The sequence below is a fragment of the Phalacrocorax aristotelis genome, chromosome 1, assembly GCF_949628215.1.
Source record: "Phalacrocorax aristotelis chromosome 1, bGulAri2.1, whole genome shotgun sequence".
Taxonomy (NCBI): domain Eukaryota; kingdom Metazoa; phylum Chordata; class Aves; order Suliformes; family Phalacrocoracidae; genus Phalacrocorax; species Phalacrocorax aristotelis.
In genome coordinates, this window is record NC_134276.1 from 209,657,680 (window position 1) to 209,676,952 (window position 19,273).

Below are 19,273 nucleotides of genomic sequence, written 5' to 3' on the forward strand. Positions count from 1 at the left end.
GGAGCATACATGAATTTGTTTTTGTATTACAAGACATTTTAATTGACTTGTGTGCATTTTTGGCTTTATATATGTGTGGTTTTTAGAACACATTTTTAGAACTGGGGCAAACAATAAAGGAAATCCATCATATGACATGATGTTGATAGAATCATAAAATCATAGAATCATAGAATGGGTTGGGTGGGAAGGGACCCATTAGAGCCCATCCAGCCCAACCCCCCTGCAGTGAGCAGGGACATCTTCAGCTAGATCAGGTTGCTCAGAGCCCCGTCCAGCCTGACCTTGAATGTTTCCATGGATGGAGCACCAACCACCTCTGTGGGCAACCTGGGCCAGTCTTTCACCACCCTCATAGTAAAATATTTTTTCCTTATACCCAGTCTGAATCTACCCTCCTTTAGCTTAAAACCATTAATCCTTGTCCTGTCACAACAGACCTTGCTAAAGAGGTTGCCCCCATCTTTTCTATAGCCCCCCTTTAAGTACTGAAAGGCCTCAATAAGGTCTCCCTGCAGCCTTCTCTCCTCCAGGCTGAACAACCCCAACTCTCTCAGCCTTTCTTCACAGAAAAGGTGGATCAGTCCCTGGATCATTTCTGTGGCTTTCATTGTACCCACATCATTCATGGAAATATCTGTATCTTAACATTTCCAGCACAGGTTTCTGCCCCTTAAGCTATCTCACAGATAGTTTATATATATATATATATACACACACACAGATATACACACACACATAACTGCCATGCAGATAGCTGTAAATTTTAACTGCTGTCTGAATGCAGAGGACTTGTGATGCACTATGGTTTATTGAAGACTCTTGCAGTTATAGACACTTTTTGCTACCCCACCCTGGTCCTTCTCCCCCTTCCTCTATCCACCACTGACTTCTTTCTTTCTCAATTTTCTCCTTCTCTGTGTTCCTTTAATACCATTCCCTCTTCTTTCTCTTTTCTTGTCCCCTACACTTCTTCACCCTCAGCATTCATCACTTGGTGTTCCCTTTCCTCTCCGTACTGTCAGGGCATGGGAAGAAGCAGTTTCCGAGCCCTCAGCTGAGGTATGCTGGGCTGCAGCTGTGAGGTGAAGTAACTGCAGGGGAAAGTCCTGCTCGCTTCCAGCTCTCCTGCCCAAGCAAATGCTCAGTCGCTCTGGAAAGATGGAGCTATGCCATCCCATAAACACTTCGCACTTGGAAGGGGATGAAACCTTCCCTTGAAAGACAACAACTTTAGCAACCAAATGAACACGGGTGACCAGGTTTTCAGAGCTGCCTGATGTGGCCAACTTTGGTCAGTTTTCCATAAAGAAAGAAAAGGGCCGTGTATTATCCTCCTCATGATATTTCAAGTGTCAGTTCCAAAGAATGGAGATACCAGGACTCGTCAATGACCCGACTGTAACAATTTTATGAGAACGGGCAAGACAGTTCATTTCTCCTACATCTTATTCTCAGAAACCTTAGCGTTTGGCTGGAATACGTGGGGGGAGTAGAGGGGCAGGGAGGAAGGCAAGTTTAATTCTGAAAAATATATTAAATAGTCAGCACATCTGCCATGATGTTTCAACAACAAAATCATGATTTAATCATGACAAGCACTACCTTCACCATTTACAATGCAAAAGTAAGAAAACAAATCAGTAACTATTCTCTTGTTCTGTGTGAAAAAAAAAAAATACACAGGAGGAGGCACAATGAAGTCTGATAATTCTCTTTCCTTTGGCTTTTCAATTCCATCACAGCTCTCTAAATTAAGATTTATGTGCCATTTTGTATCTGTTGTTGCTTTTATTTTTCCCCTGCAGGGACATAGGTGGGTAAGTTTGGATAGGAAACTGTATCCCTCAAGCCAAACTGAAAGGTTTATAAAGTTGGTAATAAAAGTTTGGGTCAGGGCCTAAATATCAATCATCCACTCATTGTCTTTTTAAATGAGTTCAGGCATTTTCCCAACCACTCCCAGTAGGTCTCTGCCACTATTTTAAACTAAGATTTCAGTGATTTTTTTTTCCTGTGTTGACCTCAATAATTTTTCTCTCTCCCCCTCCTTACCTGCCAAATGCATCCATCAGGATTTTGCCAAAGGCTATCTGCTTTTGAAGTTGAGAGGAATTCACTAATCATGAGTGTCAAATCCACAATAAATGCCATCACCTTATGGTATATGTTGCTACTGGGAATTATCTCAAAAGGCCTAGTTGTGAAAATTCTGGCTATATGTTAGGGGGGTTTTATTGCTAACTTTCATAACTCATGTCAGGTCTTTTAGTTTCTGTATTCATTGGCTTAACTGAGTGCAACCGTTTCCTGAATTTATAAAAATGTTGTCAAGATCCCTTGATCTCTCTTCCTCTGTCTCTCTTACACAAACACATTCAAACACATATATACACAGGGGAATACCATACACAGTGGCATACAAATCTAGCAAAAGAAAAGTTTGTAAATAAATAGTATGTCATTGTGCTTACTCAATAAATTCCTCTGTGTGTTAAACTCATGATAAACATATCATAACCACTGACGAAGGCTTTACAGCCTCCTGTCCCATCACACCATCCTCAGTGCAATTCTGTAATGCATAGGAAGACCTAAGTTTGAAAAACTGAGAGCAGAATTAGCCCCCTTAAGGGCAGCAAGCTGACATAACTGAAAAATAACTGACTCGAGAGCATTTGCTTTAGCTAAAGAAGACAATATCTCTGTGCCTTGTAAACCTGTGGAAGTGTACCGTACATTCAAAGCAACAAGAAATCTACCTTCTTTAAGAACTTGTCCGATAAAGAATATAAAATGCATCTGTGTTTAAAATGCTCAACCTGTAACATTCTCAACAAGAAGCACACATGAAGTAAAGAAAGTCCTCAGAAAAACATGCTTTGCTTTTGTGATCCAAAGAGGTGAGAAGAAAGAAGACAACATTTCAAGAGTTTCACATACCACATTAGTGACAGAGGAAAAAAAATTACAAAAATAAAATGTCAGTGCCATTTGAAAAACTTGGGGCAGCTCTCTCGACTTTCCCTGATGCTCTGGGAAGGTGTGAGTGTCCCCTATGGCCCACGCCACCCCAACAGCCACATGGGAATGTCTCCAATGGCCCTCATGGCATTTCAAGTAGCACTAGAAGCCTATGTTTAGGCAATGACTCCCCCTTAATTTTTGTATGGTATAGCAATATCCTCTAGGAACAAACTGAAATAATAATAAAAAAACCCAAACAGTTATATTTCAGAAACTTGTACCCATCCACCCAAAGAAGATAATTTAATACTGTCCCTAGGCAGAATTAATCCATCTTTAAGGTTTCTGTTGACTGTTTCTGGGAACTGTAGGGACAACTGTGTTTTGTTTTCCTGGTTAATAATAGAAATGAACATCACATCAAAATAAAAGTGGCAAAACCAGAAAAACTGCTGAAAGGTTTACCTTTATAGGAAAGCTTAAGTCTTGGGATATTTTGTTTTGATGTTCCAGTGACTGGAAGGAAGAGCATCACTAAAGATAACAGGCTGCAGGCATGTGGTCCTTGGGAAGCTCTCATTCTGCTCTCTTCTTCAGTATCTTCTTCTGCACTATGGTGAAGTATCTCCCCGCTTTTCAAGCAATCCAAATTTAATCTGGAGGCAAAAAGAAAACATCTGTAGATTTTTTGCATTATTATATAAATAATAAGTCTGAAAGCAAGCCAGACCTATCTTTAAAGAGTTGCTTATTTAACACGTTTTCTACAAAAGCATTTTTTTCTCTAGTATAAATAAAAATGTTGTAAATCTGTTTCTTTAATACTAAACTTACACACTTTGTGGCTGGAAAAATATGTAAATTTTTCAAACGCCAATGTCTAGTATAGCTAAAGCTTAAGCACAAATTAAATTAACGCAGTATCCATAAAAAGAACATTTGTCATTCAAAAGTGACCATGTAACTTCTTAGTACATCCCACTCCATTGGATATCTTAATGTTTTATAACTCTCTCTTTATCTCAGTACAACAGCTATTGTATGTTTACGCTATGACTAGAATAAACTGTAATATCTCAGATACCATGGGCGGACAAGCTGAGTTACCAGTGAGTACATACCCATCTCAAACTTTCATAAATAAACAAAGAAAATTGGATAGAGCAAGCAGTTGTTTTTAGTTTTAATAGATGAAAAAGTCAATGCGGCTGATGGTTTTAAATGCGCTTTCAGTATGATATTTCCAGCAGAATAACTACCTCAATTCACCCACCAAAATGTCCTATAAACTTTAATGAGTGGTTCATGCTGAGGTCAATAGGCTGATATGGGACTTTGTTAGTGCAGTGTGCAACTAAGCCAGCTTTGCAACACTTTTCACTTCATAATATATTCCATAAATCATAAAATTTTTTACAAAAGAAAGTAATTATCACTGTCCTCATTCTTGCTATTAAAAAAACATAATAAATAAAACAAATCATAAAACCACAGTGAACCTACTTCCTCAGGATCACACTGCCACCCCAGTAGCTGAACAGAAAACAGCAACAGTTCTCCTGGTATCCTGTTTGTACCCGCTTATAAGGGGTCCCTTTTGCCCAATAGCTCCACTTTTCCATATGAAATTATTTGAAATGGCATCCTGCGCTCTGAAGGCAGAATTTGATGGTAAATAAATCACAGAGGTCAGGGCATGAAAATATCTGTGAGACCAAATCCTTTCCCCTGCAAGTGCATGATACCAGAGGTCAAGGGAGATAGTTAGTGAAATGACAAATGTCAGTGTTTGAGTAATGCTGTAAATCAAGGAGTAAGGAAATGTTATGGTTAGTAATGAGATTAATGGCTCATGACTTGCCATGAAAATTCTTTTCTGAAAGGCACTGAAACCACCTTATTAAAAGAGTAATCCTAGTGCCCACATCAGCCAGCGCTTGCACAGAGGTCAAAGGAAAGCTCCTTGTGAGCCCATGAGAGATGCAGCACAGCTCGTGGCCCTGGAGCCACTCCGCTGCTGTGGCACTCAGGCTCACAGCAGCACTGGTGCCAGAGCAGCTCTGCAAGCTGCAGAAGCATCCAGAATCAATTTAGCACCTCATGATGCAGGCGGTACATCCTTCCTGGCATGAAGGGACTGGAAAGAGGACACCTTCAGTTCTCTCTGCAAGAGAAAACCTCTGTCAAATGAAGCTGGGGCTTTCTGAGCCTCCAGACCTTCTGTCAACAGCAAAGGACACGGGATTGTGCAGGAAAGGCGTGACGGAGAAGGGAGAGAGGGGAACGATTTGTAAAACGCCTGAAGCATCCTTCCTATGGCAGTACATTGAACTTCCTTCTCAATCCCTCCCTCAACACTCACATTCAGTGTCTGAATGCACTACTTTTGACCAAGTTCCATTAAATATTCGTGAGGTGACATGGAAAGAAAACAAAACAAACATGAAATGCCTCTAGTTCATCTTTCCCTTCCCTTTATTATAGGATCTTGAGAGAAGTCCCTTACTTCTTCCATGCCGGTGTATCTATTTGTGGTTGGACTACAAAGGACTGCTGTTAACTAGACTATCACAAGGTTATATCACCCTAAAGTAATCCATTTTGGGGGGAAGAAGGGGAAAAGAAGGGGAGGAAGAAGGGTGAGGTCTATATTAAGACAAGAGACATCAGCCCTGTTCATCTCCAGCAGGATGATAGAGAGAAAATGCACTTTGAAAAGAAGCAATTAAAAGGGAGGCAGTCTCACTGTAAATACGCTGACAAGTCATGGCTTGAGGGTCTGAGTCTCAGTCAATAGGGACCTCACCAAAGGATTTGGGGCTCATTTTCTTGAGGCAAAGTACAGTAAAGGGTCAAGACTATATCTGTCACTTATAGAAAAAAAAAACCAGTTGCCTGAATGCACTGTCATTTGCTTAATTGCAGATTGAGGCCCAGCACCAAACTTGGCCTTTTGGCCATACCTCACAACCCCATTTTTTCATGTAGGGTTCTTTTGCTAATGGAAACCTTCCTTCTTTTATTTCCTTTTTTTCTTTTTTTTTCCCTTCCCCCTTTTATTTGAATAATATCTGTGAAGAACCATTTGCTTTAATTCCTGACACAAGGCGGTTAGTTTACACTGGAGGCAGCTGCTCTGTGAGCTTGAGCCAACCCTGTCTTGTCCTAGATTCATTGCAATCTGGCCAGATTGTCATATATATTTTTAGTTTATGATGCTCTCCTAATAAAATTCCAGCTTCTACACAGAGTCCTTCCAGCAGTCTAATGACTAGCTCAGGTTAATGAACTTCAGACCAACTAACTGGCCATTAATCTTCAGGAAATATCATTCCTCTCTGTAACATATGCAATGTCAATCAGTGTCCTGTGCTTAAAAGAGCCACAGTAAAGCTGCTCAGAAGCAGTCAGAACCATGAACAGAAATAAAATATAAAACCTAAAAGCAAATCTAACTCCCTCATTCTTTCCTCCCCTCAAAAGAAGAGTTTTGTCAAAGGAAGAAAAATTATTGTTTCCTTTAGTTCTTGGACACTTCTGCTAAGCACCAACATGCTCCAAAACTTCCTCATCATGAACAGACCCAAAATAAATGAGGAATAAGAGTTTGAAAAGAAAAATGCTGAGGCTAAAGCTGTTTTCCCACCTTGGCTTCAGCTAGAAAATATCAGCACTGTGTTAATTATCACCTGCAAGCCTGACTGGGGAAGGAAGCTATGCATACACCTTGCTGAAATAAGGGTATTTCCAGTGGAATAAAGGAGCTATTATTTGCCCCACGTGGAGGTGGGAGGCGCAATGTGAATAGGGGCCGAGGAGCCTGGCTCCATCCTGCTAGGACCTCCCTGTAGGGCTCATAAATTCGTATGGGGCCGTAGGTTAAAACTGCCAAAAGACAAAATGTTGATCTGCTGGTGTCCTGCCATCTTGTCAGAGAGGCAGCTGGAAGTAACTGGCACATACGTGATGTCACATCCCTGAAATTAGGTGGCATCTCCCTGCAATTGGTCAGATTTAGTGGAGCCTATAAAACAGATTGCTCTGAAGCTACTGTCTGAAACAGGAAAACCTGGAGCCAATTTACTAAACATAATTTATTCCAGGCCCTTTGTTGCAATAAACAGAGCTCTTCAGCCTTCTCAGACACACAGACAGTAGGGAGCTCTGTGCTTATGGGAGCTTTTTCAGATTGTTCAGCCTAAACCTATCTAAATACAAAATCTTCTATTCACAAATACCATGTAGGTTTCCGACTTCTTCTGGCGTCATAAAGTCCAGAGCTGAAAGGACTGTGACCCAGCTGCAAACACACACTTTTTTAATAGTAGTTAATGTAACTGTCAGTTTAATTCCATGACAAAAAACTTTACTGAATTGGAGGATAATTTAAAACCTGTCTCCAGTACTAGTTTTCCAAGGCCATTTTAATATTCTGAATTTTGTGCTCCAATAAAGAGGACAATGAGAACAGCCTGCAGCAAATACAGAAAAGGCAATTAATCAAATGGTATGGCTTAGTTATACCGAATCTAATAGCAATGTTACAAATTGCAAGTAACTACTGAAAATCTAGAGCAACTTTTGAGTTGGCTTATGTTCATTTTAAAAAGCTAGAATAGAATAGAATAGAATAGAATAGAATAGAATAGAATAGAATAGAATAGAATAGAATAGAATAGAATAGAATAAAGAAAAATGTCTGATAGTCACTATGGAGTTATAAATAGGCTGTTACCTAGGCCAATTAGTCTCAATATGTAAACTATTATCTCTGATGCCTGAGTTTTTCTTCCTCCTCCTCGGCTATCCCTGTCTGAGATCTTGGGCTTTTATTTTATTTTTCCATGGAGTGAGAAGAAAGTAAAAGACACCCCTTGCAAACATCAACCAAAGAACATGTTTGGCCTGTTAAGACGAACAAACTGCTTTAAAGGAATTTAAATTAATTAGGAGCAAAAAAACCAAAAGGTCCCCTGCCTACAATTCAAATGTATTGAAAGGTCTGTTATCTCCTTAGTTGTATTGTACACATGCTTTATATATATGCGTACAAATTTAAAACACATTACTTTAACTGCAAATATACAGATATATGTTTCCAATGCATTTACTTGTAGCTGTCTCATCTATAGTTTATCACCCATATTCCAAGAGGAAAATTACTATGGTTGTCCACTTTGTGGTTCAAAACTGTAATATAATCATGATCTGGATATCAAATATTCTGTGTTAGTAAGAGGGAAAACTACAAGCATACATGAGTCAGATTAATAGCTCATAAAATAAAACAAAATAGACTAAAAATAAATTTATATCTGCAGACCTACTTAACATCCTTAACTTACTTTTTAAATAACAAAGATGACCTTCATCCAGAGCACAATGAAACTATGTTCTTGTACCCCTTAGATAGACAGTCTGTTGATATATTATTTGGCAGAGGAGGCTTTTCTCTTCATTGTGCAATCTCAGTTTAAAGCTAACTCCATCCAAGAACTGGTAAACAGTATTATTCATCACTATTCTCCCATTTATTAAGTAGCTTTTGTACTATTTGTAGTGCAGCAAATGTTCTCTTCCAGGATTCTGAAAAATAATTCTTTTTACAAAAACCCCAGATCAGTATTACATCACTTCCCAACACTAGCAAAAATTAGTGAATAAAAAGATAATGGTACAATCAAAAATATTACATAAGCCTACAGTAGGTGATTTTTTTTATTAATTGGTTTTAGCATATCTGGTGTAGATAAGATTTATCTGTAAAGCAGACCTTGATATTGTTAAATATCCAGATGAATAGTAAAGACTGATATAATGTATACCCCAGCTTATAATGAGCTTTTCAAAGCTTCACAGGCTTTACCTTCACTGAGCTCCTCACAGGATTTAGACCCTATCCATTCAACACTGGTAATCTAGAAGGCAAGAAAAATCCCTGCTCTGATTCTCACTTGAGAAGAGCCAAGCAGAGCAAAGAAAAATGAAGGGACCAAGAAACAAGGAGGATGAAATGAGGGAACAGAGTCAGCAAAAAATCTGTTTTTATTGCAGAGAACCATCTGATAATAAACAAAGCTCTCCAATGGGTAGAAAATATGTTTGACAATTACACTGGATTTTTTTTTTCCATTAAGATAAGGATAAACTCAAGCCAAAGTAAAAATGGAGACAAAGGAAACAAAACATGAGAGAAGAATGAAGGAACTCACTTATTTTATTTTTTGTAGTTTTCCGCGTATTTCTGAGGCTAGTCTACAGATAGAAGCATTTATAAATGGCATGTAGTCTGTTTGGAGATAAATACTGGTAAGAATGGGTAACTTTTCTAGAGTCGTCTGTGTCACACTTCTATGAAAAGCTTATCTGACCGTGAAATCTACTATTAGGCACTTAAAATTACACACATAGGAAATAAGCACTTCATCCTCAAAAGATATTGGGATATTTTTCAGGTCAGTGTCAGTGGGGTCAGGATCACACCCAAAGATTTCACATAGATGTAGAAGAAATCCATTCAGAATGTGACAGATAGACAGCCGTGCACACAGACATGTTATGTATCACTAGAAACAGTGATTCTGAAGTTTCATCTGTCGCATTGTATCTTTTGGACATACAATGCATAAATCCAAGACTGATGATAAAACAAATGCTACTCTGTAACCCTAATTCTTTGTATACTGTGTCTCCTTAAAAAAAAAAAAAAAAAAGAAAATCAGATCTATAATTTTACATTCTATAGCCTGTTTCACAAGCACAATGTCTATTGTCCGAGAAAAAGGCTGGGATGGAAAACAAATTGTCTTCTGATAATGATATTGCAAAGAGGAGATAGGCAGATAAATAAAATGTCCTACCAGTCAGATGTGCAACTGATATCTTCCACACATAAGTATCTAAATGCTTTTCACTCTAAAGTTAGATGCATATGCATCTCAGATGGATTTTTATTATTTTCTTTTTTCTTTTTTTTTTTTTTTTAGTGGAAGAAAATGTGATTTCAGATATTATGTCTGTAATAACAGCTTCCCATAGGCTCCTTATTTAGAATGACATGGGAACATCCTACATGTCTAATCATTAAAAAAAAAAAAACCAAAAAGGAAAGTGAAAGAACACAAGCCAAAGAAGAAAGCAGTGTATGGCACGATTTAGTAACACATAAGAATCAAAAGGAACCTTAAGCCAAACCTCACTGTTACATTATTTTAAGTACAGCATGTTTCCCCAGAAGACCAAAAAAAACTTCTCAAGCTATGAAAAATTATTCTAAGATGGGTTTTGTAACTTTGGTATCCAAGAAAAGAAAAAGGCAGTAGGAAGAAAATTCCTAGAGACGTTAATGAAAAGGTAGACTAGATGAAAACCGCTTCCTGCCGAGTACCGTGACGTCTGACCGTTTTCGAAGGGGGCCAGAGAAGTTTCCTCTAAAACGTCTGTCACCACCTGCAGCACTTGGGGTGGCTTGGCTCAGCTCTGAATAAAGTAGGCAGGGAGAGAATGCATGCAGGAAGCTTTGCCTGTGGAACAGCCTTGGCCTGCCGTTGAGAAAATACTGAAAAGCCAGAAAAATGTCATGATGGCCATCAGAGAAAAGAAATGCTCATTTTGGGGAGACCTGCCTGAACACTCAAACACTAACAGATTGCATTAGTCCTGCTAAAACCTGAATTAACCCCAGGCAGCACTGCCAAACCAGCTAAACCACTGACCCTGCAACTACCATTCTTTTGCTGGAAGAAACATATATCTACAATGGCCAACTCAAAGGAAGGATTATAATCTCTTTTTCAACTCCAGGAATTCTTGCCAGTGTTTTGCTATGGAAAAACTGTTCTCTGTACCTCCTTTCATATGAGACCTTCCAACATCTGCAGGGGGTGGAGCATGAGTCCTCTAGCAGTGACAGTTCTATTACCAAAGGTCTGGACTGGCGGGTATTTCTGGGGTCACCAGTAATTAGTGGCAATAGGGTATTTTACAGATTAGTTACTTGAACAGAGACTTGCCTTACCATGTATTTTGTATGCTCAGCTTGATCAAGAGATAGTGTAGCACTCTGGTGAAATCTGTCATGAATCGGGTCCAGACCTACTCCTAGGCACGATACAGCAGCAAGGTAAATAATAGTACATACTCTAAAAGCATATAGCCAGTGAGCTCCCTGCATGGGATATATCTATAGGTGAAAATAGGTAGGGCTCTTCTGTCCTTGATCCAAGCAATCCAGACCTAAGCCAGCTCCTACTGTTGTATGGATCCCTTAATTGCATACTATACAACAATAAACTACACACTTCAGCTACACCTGCATCAGAGGCACCACCAGCCAGCCAACTCTGTGTGCAGGCAGAAATACCTTGATTCTGCCCGCAGCTACCCAGCCCATCCATACAATCATAACTCAGCAAACCCTACTAAAAAAAAAAATAAAGCCAGAAAAAAATATAAACAAACACATCCCAAAACCAAAAGAAATAAAGGAATGAAGATTTAGATTTGCAAATATATTTATAATGTTAATTTCATTTCACAGAATATTATTAACATAATGTTAATTTCATTTATTGTGCTAAAAATTGTAGCTAGGTCTATCTGATGTAAGTGGGAATGTATTGCCAACTAGTTTGGAATTCTGCTTAAAAGCGTGCAGGTACGGCTGTATCTAAAAGCTGCCTATGGGACTTTCAGGGAAAATTAGACCATTACAAATATTAAGGACAGGTAACTACACATTGTAGTTGGCATCTTAATATAATTAATCATTTTTTCAATTATTTCTATGATACTAATCCTGATAGGACATTTCATTAACTGCCGGTATTACTTAGTTCATTGTCAGCTGTGTAAAAGTCTGATCTTATAGTTTTCAAAAGAATTCAAGATAATACAGTTTAGTGATGGCTGAAAAATGTGCACTTCATATGGCAGCTGGTCTTTGATCAAATACGTTCGCTGTATATCCAATGGCGTATTTTTGTAGAATTCCTTTCATCGGCGTATGGCCTCATTATTTGATGCACTGTCAGTGAACTCTGTACAGCGCAGTCTGTAAGGCTTTACTGTATAAGCTGCAGTATAGGGAGACACATGCCGGAAGGATTTTAATTTACACTTCCAACAAATTCTGACTTAATAATTCATGACTATACACTTGGACTCTGTTGGAGGAGGGTTTTTTATATCCACTGCCCAACTAATTCTGGATCAACATTTTGTGCAGCCAATATGTAGAACGTTATACACATCACGTGTACACTGCAGTGCAGCGATCTGCGTTGGCACACTAACCCAGTTATTATATTGTTAGGCTGAACACATTTGCTTTCTTCCTTGTTTTTTTCAAAGTTTGGTTTCATTTACATTTGGAGGATGTGTGACCGGTAACATGCAGACCCACTATAACACAGCCCATTTGCAAGCTTCCCTAATTCACTGACTTAATGTGGGCCTATTCCTCTTGATGGGTTTCCCTCGGGTACTCATCACCACAGCACCCCAGCGGTTTAAAAGCTTTAATGCCTCTATCCTCTAGCCTTGTCATTATGAGTTAATTGATTTTTTAAATGTTACCCTAGGAGATGACACCGCTTGCGTAAGGTTACACCAGCTGTTAGGAGCAGTACCCACATCCCCTCGATGTCCAGGCAGTGCCTTAGTCACCCGGCCGCCCTTCTCCCCAGGGACTACGCACTGCTGGCTGTGATTCCTGCGGCGAGGTCCGTGACTCACATACCACTTCTTCCAGAGTTTTAGTCTTGATTTAAGCCCTTGTGCAAACTCTAGAAAATTACAAGCAATCAATTTCATTTTCCATGGACAGGAACTTCACAGAGCTGCGTAAGGAGTAACACGCGGCCAGTGTGAGTTCAGACGGCAGGTTATCAAAGTTTTAACAGTCCTGTGTTCGCTGATCACCAGTTTTACCATTTTCAAGGGTTAGCACATTCTGCCATTAGACTCTGAGAGAACTTTCTGCTGGTGTTGCAGCAGAAATCAATTTATATTTGGTGCAATAGAGTTGTTTTTCTGGTCTATTTTTAAGCTGCTTTGTGAAGGGTGCTAGCATGACAGTTCCTGGAATCTGAAACAGCCATACGGAAAAAGAAATAAGAATTCAGGCATCACCACCTCCATTCAACGCAGAACTATTTCCACTTTGGTTTAAAACCACAAGAACTTTCCTTTGTCTCGTGAGGACAAAGTGAGGACACAGAGCGCACAGATGAATCAATATTTCACTGAAAAATAGCAAATCTTTTTAGACAGTTAACCAGCTAGTTACTGGTGAGTTGCCATAACCGGATTAATACAAAAAAGGTAGGATGTGAAACACCACTTCTAATTTCCTTTTCCCCAGTAGATACTTGTCCCCTAAAATGATGAGGCAGTCTCGGTTTTGAGGTAGTTCTGAGGTTTCATTCCCTACAAGGATGGTCAGCACTGGAACAGGCTCAGAGAAGTGGATTCTCTGTCTTCGCAGACATTTGAAACTTGACTGCATATAGCTCTGAGCAGTTTGACCCAAAGCTGAAGTTATCCATCCTTTGAGCAGCAGATGAGACTGTACAACCTCCTCATGTCCCTTCCAACCTAAATTTTTTCTATTAGCTGTTTTAACAACTAATGGACAGAGTAACAACTGAACTGGGTCACACATAGAAGTCTTCAGGAACATCCAACACCTTTCCACTGATCAACTTCAGGTTCCGACTGCCATCAAGTGATCACCCTTATCTTTCCAAGGATGCTTCTGATGAGGGCAATGCCTGCCTGATCTGCTCGCAACTCAACTCCTTTACTACTGAAATCTGAGTGAAATCAGGAATTCTTTCCTTTTATAAAACTGTCCGAAATCTGCAGTAATTCAAGAGCTGACTCACAAGCAGATAATAAATCCTGTATCAGGAACAGCAATGTGTGCATGAGTCAAGTGCAGTACACACAGAATAGGTAGAGACACAGCATGAGCTTTATAACTTAACCCAATATCTCAAGGCTGCCAGATAATGTTCACCCACACAATCCTGGTTTGCTCATTCCATGAGATCTTAACACAGAATGAGTGTCAAACTTATTGACACTGTATTTGAAATAATGGTTTTGTCAGCACTGATGACACAAGAAGGGGATTTCTTACAGGATTCCCCGACTGGAGCTAGAAGAGGAAGCTGTGTGAGAAATACCACTGGATGGACTGCTGACACCCAAACCAAGCCAATGAGTTCTTCTCACCCAGAAGACAAAATATCAGCTGCGTGTTCCAGCCTGACCTCTCGTTTCTGTCCAGATTAGCAACTCCTTCCTACCAGTCTATTATCTCCCAGGTGGATCAAGAAGTGGAAGCCACCATATTTACTACATTAAATGCTACTCAAGGCAGTGGGGAGAAAAATGATGAAAAAGGATTTGGCCTCCAAACCAGCTTAGCTAGAAAAAGGATGTGGTGGAGAAGATTAAGTTGTTTCCATAGCCACAGCTGAGCAGGTGGCAAACATCCACCACAGGCGCTTGTTCTACAGAGGATCCCACTCCCTGGTAAAACAGGCACCCCCCAAAGAAACCAGGGCCCGAAGATATCCAGGCCTTTTCATGTCAGATGAACCCTATGTAAGTTTATGAAATCCCTTTGGGTCATCATGATTAACTATCTATCTATCTTAAGCTATTCTCCACCAGCCTCCAGTGCTTTTAAACCACTGACCCCTTGAGTTAAAGACGTAGACTTCTCTTTTCACAGCTGTGACTCAACACAGGGAGGAATTCAGAGACGTCTGCAAACAAGGCCAAAGAGATTTTAAAACAAAATCCTTCAATGACAGATTTAGAGAGTGATGGCTGCAGCTGGAGCTTACAAGTATAACAACTAACTAAATGAGTATGCATTATTCGAAAGCCTTACATGGACAGATCCTATGAAGTTCTGCAATTTCTTCAGAAGGAACCAGAAATACAGAACTACTTGGAGTAAATAATCAGAAAAACTAGATATTGGCTGTTCAAGAGGAACCTTGGTCCATAGGTCCTTTAGCAAACTAAACAGTAACCATCTCTAAAATGAGGAGATAGGTGATAACCTGTTACTCAAATTAATCCTTGATTTTTAAAATTTTTTTAACCTGCAGCACAAAACTGAAATTCCTGGGCCTGGAGAGGAATAAAACACGAACAAGATGTAGTTTTTAAAACTTATATAATACTTTTCACACATTCAATTTAAAATATGCAGTAACTAAAACATATATTACTGAGTTTTTACAAAGGAAATGTATTCCTACTATTCCAATTTCACAGCTGGGAATGGAATATTAAAATGTATACATAAAATGTTTACATGGAATACTAAAATGTATTTAGTAGCCATCCTAGGCTGGGGCTAAACCACAACAGAGGACTTGAAGTTAATAAGGAGTGGGATCAGGTTATATTAATTAATAGTTATCAATGACACTATCGTAAACATGATATGCTTATTTCTACCCAGCTGAATGGATTACCTGACACAGCACATCAATTTTAAATAAACACACACAAGCGTAAAGATGATGCAGCAAATATCTTGAAGATACTCAAGCATGGAGCATGGTTACAGAGGAATAAACCTATTGAGTATCTTCACACGGTACTGCAAAAGCAAAACAACAATGACTACTGGAAACTCCGCTTCCCTTGTCTTCTCAGCTGGGGTATGTGACTTGCATTAATGGCACAGGGAATAATGTACTTGCACTCAGACCCAGGACTGACTGATGTCAAATGAAGTTCAACCATTCATATTAATGGGGATCAGCATTTGTCTGAGGGAATGGAAGTCTCTTAGGCCTTAGGGTCATGAATTGACAAGCTATCGAACATTTTCTCTGTTGTGCTGACCATCCTCCATCCTCAATGAGATCAGCTGTCTAGACCCTTAGTCTCACTACAGCTGCTTTGTGTTCCTCCTGAGGCACAGAAAGAGCTCATTGCTAATTCTTTTTTCGTAATGTACAATGCAGGGTGAGGTCTCACAACTCCCTTTCTAGGACATACAGAATAGTTGCATTTCTCCAGAACCCAGGAAAAACACAGACATATGTAGACACGCTCACGTAAACCATGAGTTTCATTATTTTGGAGATGTGTGATTGACTATAACAATATGGTGACAGAAGTGCCACTAATGACAAAAAAAAGCCCACTGAAAGCATCAACTAAAAAGAACAAAGATGACTAACGATTTGTACCAAGAAAATGATTGCTAAACTGCTACTGTCTCACACCATTAATTAACTGGGAGGAGGCAAAAAGATGTTTTTCTTTCAGATTCACTTTCTGGAAAAATACCTTCTCACAGCATTTTTTCTTGATGGGTTCCAGAGTATCTATAAGCTCCTGGGTTGTAATCACTCTGCTGATCAGCAAGCAGTTACTTCAGACAGCTGATACAAGACTATGGCTTATATCATCTGCCAAAGTATTAAAATATGCAAAGAAAAACACTGCAGCAGAAATTTTGTTCTTCTTAATATTAAGTAGACAAATTTTGGGAGTAAGGACAGTTATAATTTTCACCATCATCATTATTACTCATCATATTAAGAACAACAATAACACCAATAACCATAACTTTTTTAAACTTTTTTTTGCAACAACGATTCTGCCAGAGGCAAATTTAAATTTTATGGATGATAAGGAAGTAGGCTGTTTCCAGTGACAGTTACAAGTTATAACCCAGCTCTTGGCAGTCAGGACATGCAGAGTGAGTCAATTCAAACCACTCAAACCTTGGCATCTCCATTCCTTTAGAGGCACCTCAGCCATATTCTTGTTTTTCAGAAGTGCTTGTATAAACATTAAAAAACACAAAACAATGAAAAGATATGAATCCAGCATGCAAGGCCAATCCTAACAAAGGGTGAGACAAATGAAAAAAACAAGATCAAAATAAATGCCTTATGTGCACAATAAATTTTATTATTATGAGTCACTGAATTGACTCATGAACTATGAATTGTCCATGCCCCTTTTAATTGTTCCACAGAATTATCTCCTTCCTGAAAAAGAGGAACATCTTTAGGAGACATAGTTGCTACAGCTGGTTGTTTCTTTGTTTATCAATAGTATATGTGTACTGTAGTGCAAGTTATAGTACTTAAGTTTGGCTACAGGTTCAGGAAGCAGCACAAAGGCCATAGGAGATGTCCAGCTAGATTAGCAAATGCCTTCTGTATGTACCTGGAGAATTACCAGGAGAAATCACCAAGAAAACAATACAAATCTATTCCTCGCAATAATATAAGATGAAATGGAAAAGCTAAAAAAGCAAGAATGCAAACCTTTGCAGTCAGTAACTTAGAAAGTAATCGTTTTGAGCTTCTTTCAGCATTGAAGTTGCCTCTCAATTTGCTTTTCTTAGCAATATGTATCACAAAACACCTTACTGATTTTCTACATTTAAGCAGTTCTGGGTTTTCTCCACCTTCAACATTCATTTCCTGTTCCAGAAAAACCCTTTCACAAAAAAAAACTCCTTAGTTATAAGAATTTATAAGAATATAAAAATGTTTGTAATGGCAAGACTGAAGGCTCATCCAGGCTAATAGTCTGTTTTCAAGAGTAAGCGTAAGGCAGAATAAAAATAGAACATTTATATATGATATTTCCCCACCCTTAGTGCTCCCCCTTCTCTCCTTCTATTTTCAGCTCAGGAGATTTCCTAAGCCTATTGTGGCCTGTCTATTTTGTAACCCCCAAGTAGATATCACTTTCAAGTACTTCTCCAGCCTCCCTTTGAGCCCTTCTTGCATCTGCAACACCATCTGGCAAACAATTTTGTATGTCTGCTACTCAATGTGTGAAGAACCACTTCCAATACCAACAATGCAATGTGACAACATTAATTTCCCCTCATACACTATCACCTTCATAATATCAGCCAGAAAGTAGATCCCACTGGGCAATAAAGTAAGAAGATTCTGATTGAGTTGTGATGATCATCCAACTGTTTTGACATGAGAGACATTACACGTGCTACCTTATTATTTTACTTTGTATGATAGACTCACAGAGTGCCTGGGAAATTAAGAGAAAATTGGTCAGAGAAAATTAAGAAGGTGATAAAAGTGGTCAGCTCCAATGAGTGTTTGCTGCCGAAGAAATATATCTTGCTATGGTCACTGCACAAGATGAGGTACAACTTTTCACAACTAAATCTTTGGTCAGAATCCAATACCAGCCTTGAACATTCAACCAAAGAAGTTTTTGCCAAGGTTGGCAAATACATGGGTGGGGCAAAATCACAGCTTAGATCAGCGGAAGAGAAACTCTCCAAGTTTCACAGTGTCTCAACAGCAGTGGCAGAAGGGTTCCCACTCATCATTCTTGGTCAATACCTTCAGGCAGTAGGATGAAAAAAGCATCCCAGTACCCAGCAGTTGGGTGGCTCTGTCGCCTCTCTCCCTGAGAAAGCCCTCTGCCTCTCACCTTGCAACAGAATTCAGCGTTACCGTACTGAAATGGCCAGGTTCTCCAACATCCAGAATTTTTACTTTCATTATAAATGAAATAAAAGCATGGGGAAAAAGGGTTTTACTTTTGCACAAGTTGATAATATAACTTTAAAATCTTCTGTTCTCAAAATTGTTAGGATAAATAATTTAAGATATATATATTAAGATTTACGTGATAAACTGACTATGTGGAAATACAGTTATAAGCTCTATTAATCTTCATGTTTCAAGGTGTGAGTGCTGTAAGAAACAGCATCTTGCAATTCAGAACAGTAAAATTATGAAGATTTATGCCTTCCATTGAAACATCTGTTCTTACCCATTCTTGGTGCCAGAATGGCAGACAGGATGAGCTACTTGTTTATTCCAGTCAGGCGTTTCCTTGACTCCTGGACTTTATGTTAAGACATGATGAATATCTTACTCCCTGTTGTGGTTTAGCCCCAGTCGGCAACTCATCCCCACACAGCCGCTCGCTCACTCCCCCGCCAGAGCGATGGGGGAGAGAATCGGAAGAGCAAAAGTAAGAGAACTTATGGGTTGAGATAAGAATAGTTTAATAATTAAACTAAAACAATAATAATAACAACAACAATAATAATGAGAAGGAAAATAATTAGAGAAAGAGACAAAACCTGGGAGGGAAACAGTGGAATAAACAACCAAAACAACAAACAAGCAATGCAGCCACCCACCAACTCAACACCACCAGTCCCTGAGCCCCAACCAACCTGCCCTGCACCAACTTCACCAGTTAATATACTGGTCATGACATCATATGATAAGGAATATCCCATTGGCCAGTTTGGATCAGC

At 39.1% G+C, this 19,273-nt stretch overlaps 1 protein-coding gene across 2 annotated transcripts in view; it reads right to left on the reverse strand.

Annotated features, from left to right (window-relative positions):
- The window catches only part of SEMA3D (semaphorin 3D), a 143,758-nt gene that overhangs the window by 93,986 nt on the left and 30,499 nt on the right, over positions 1-19,273 (reverse strand). For both annotated transcript variants that reach the window (XM_075081520.1, XM_075081521.1), the window contains one exon: positions 3,433-3,623. In XM_075081520.1, the coding sequence (XP_074937621.1) occupies positions 3,433-3,623 (191 nt within the window). The remainder of the gene's footprint in view (positions 1-3,432; positions 3,624-19,273) is intronic.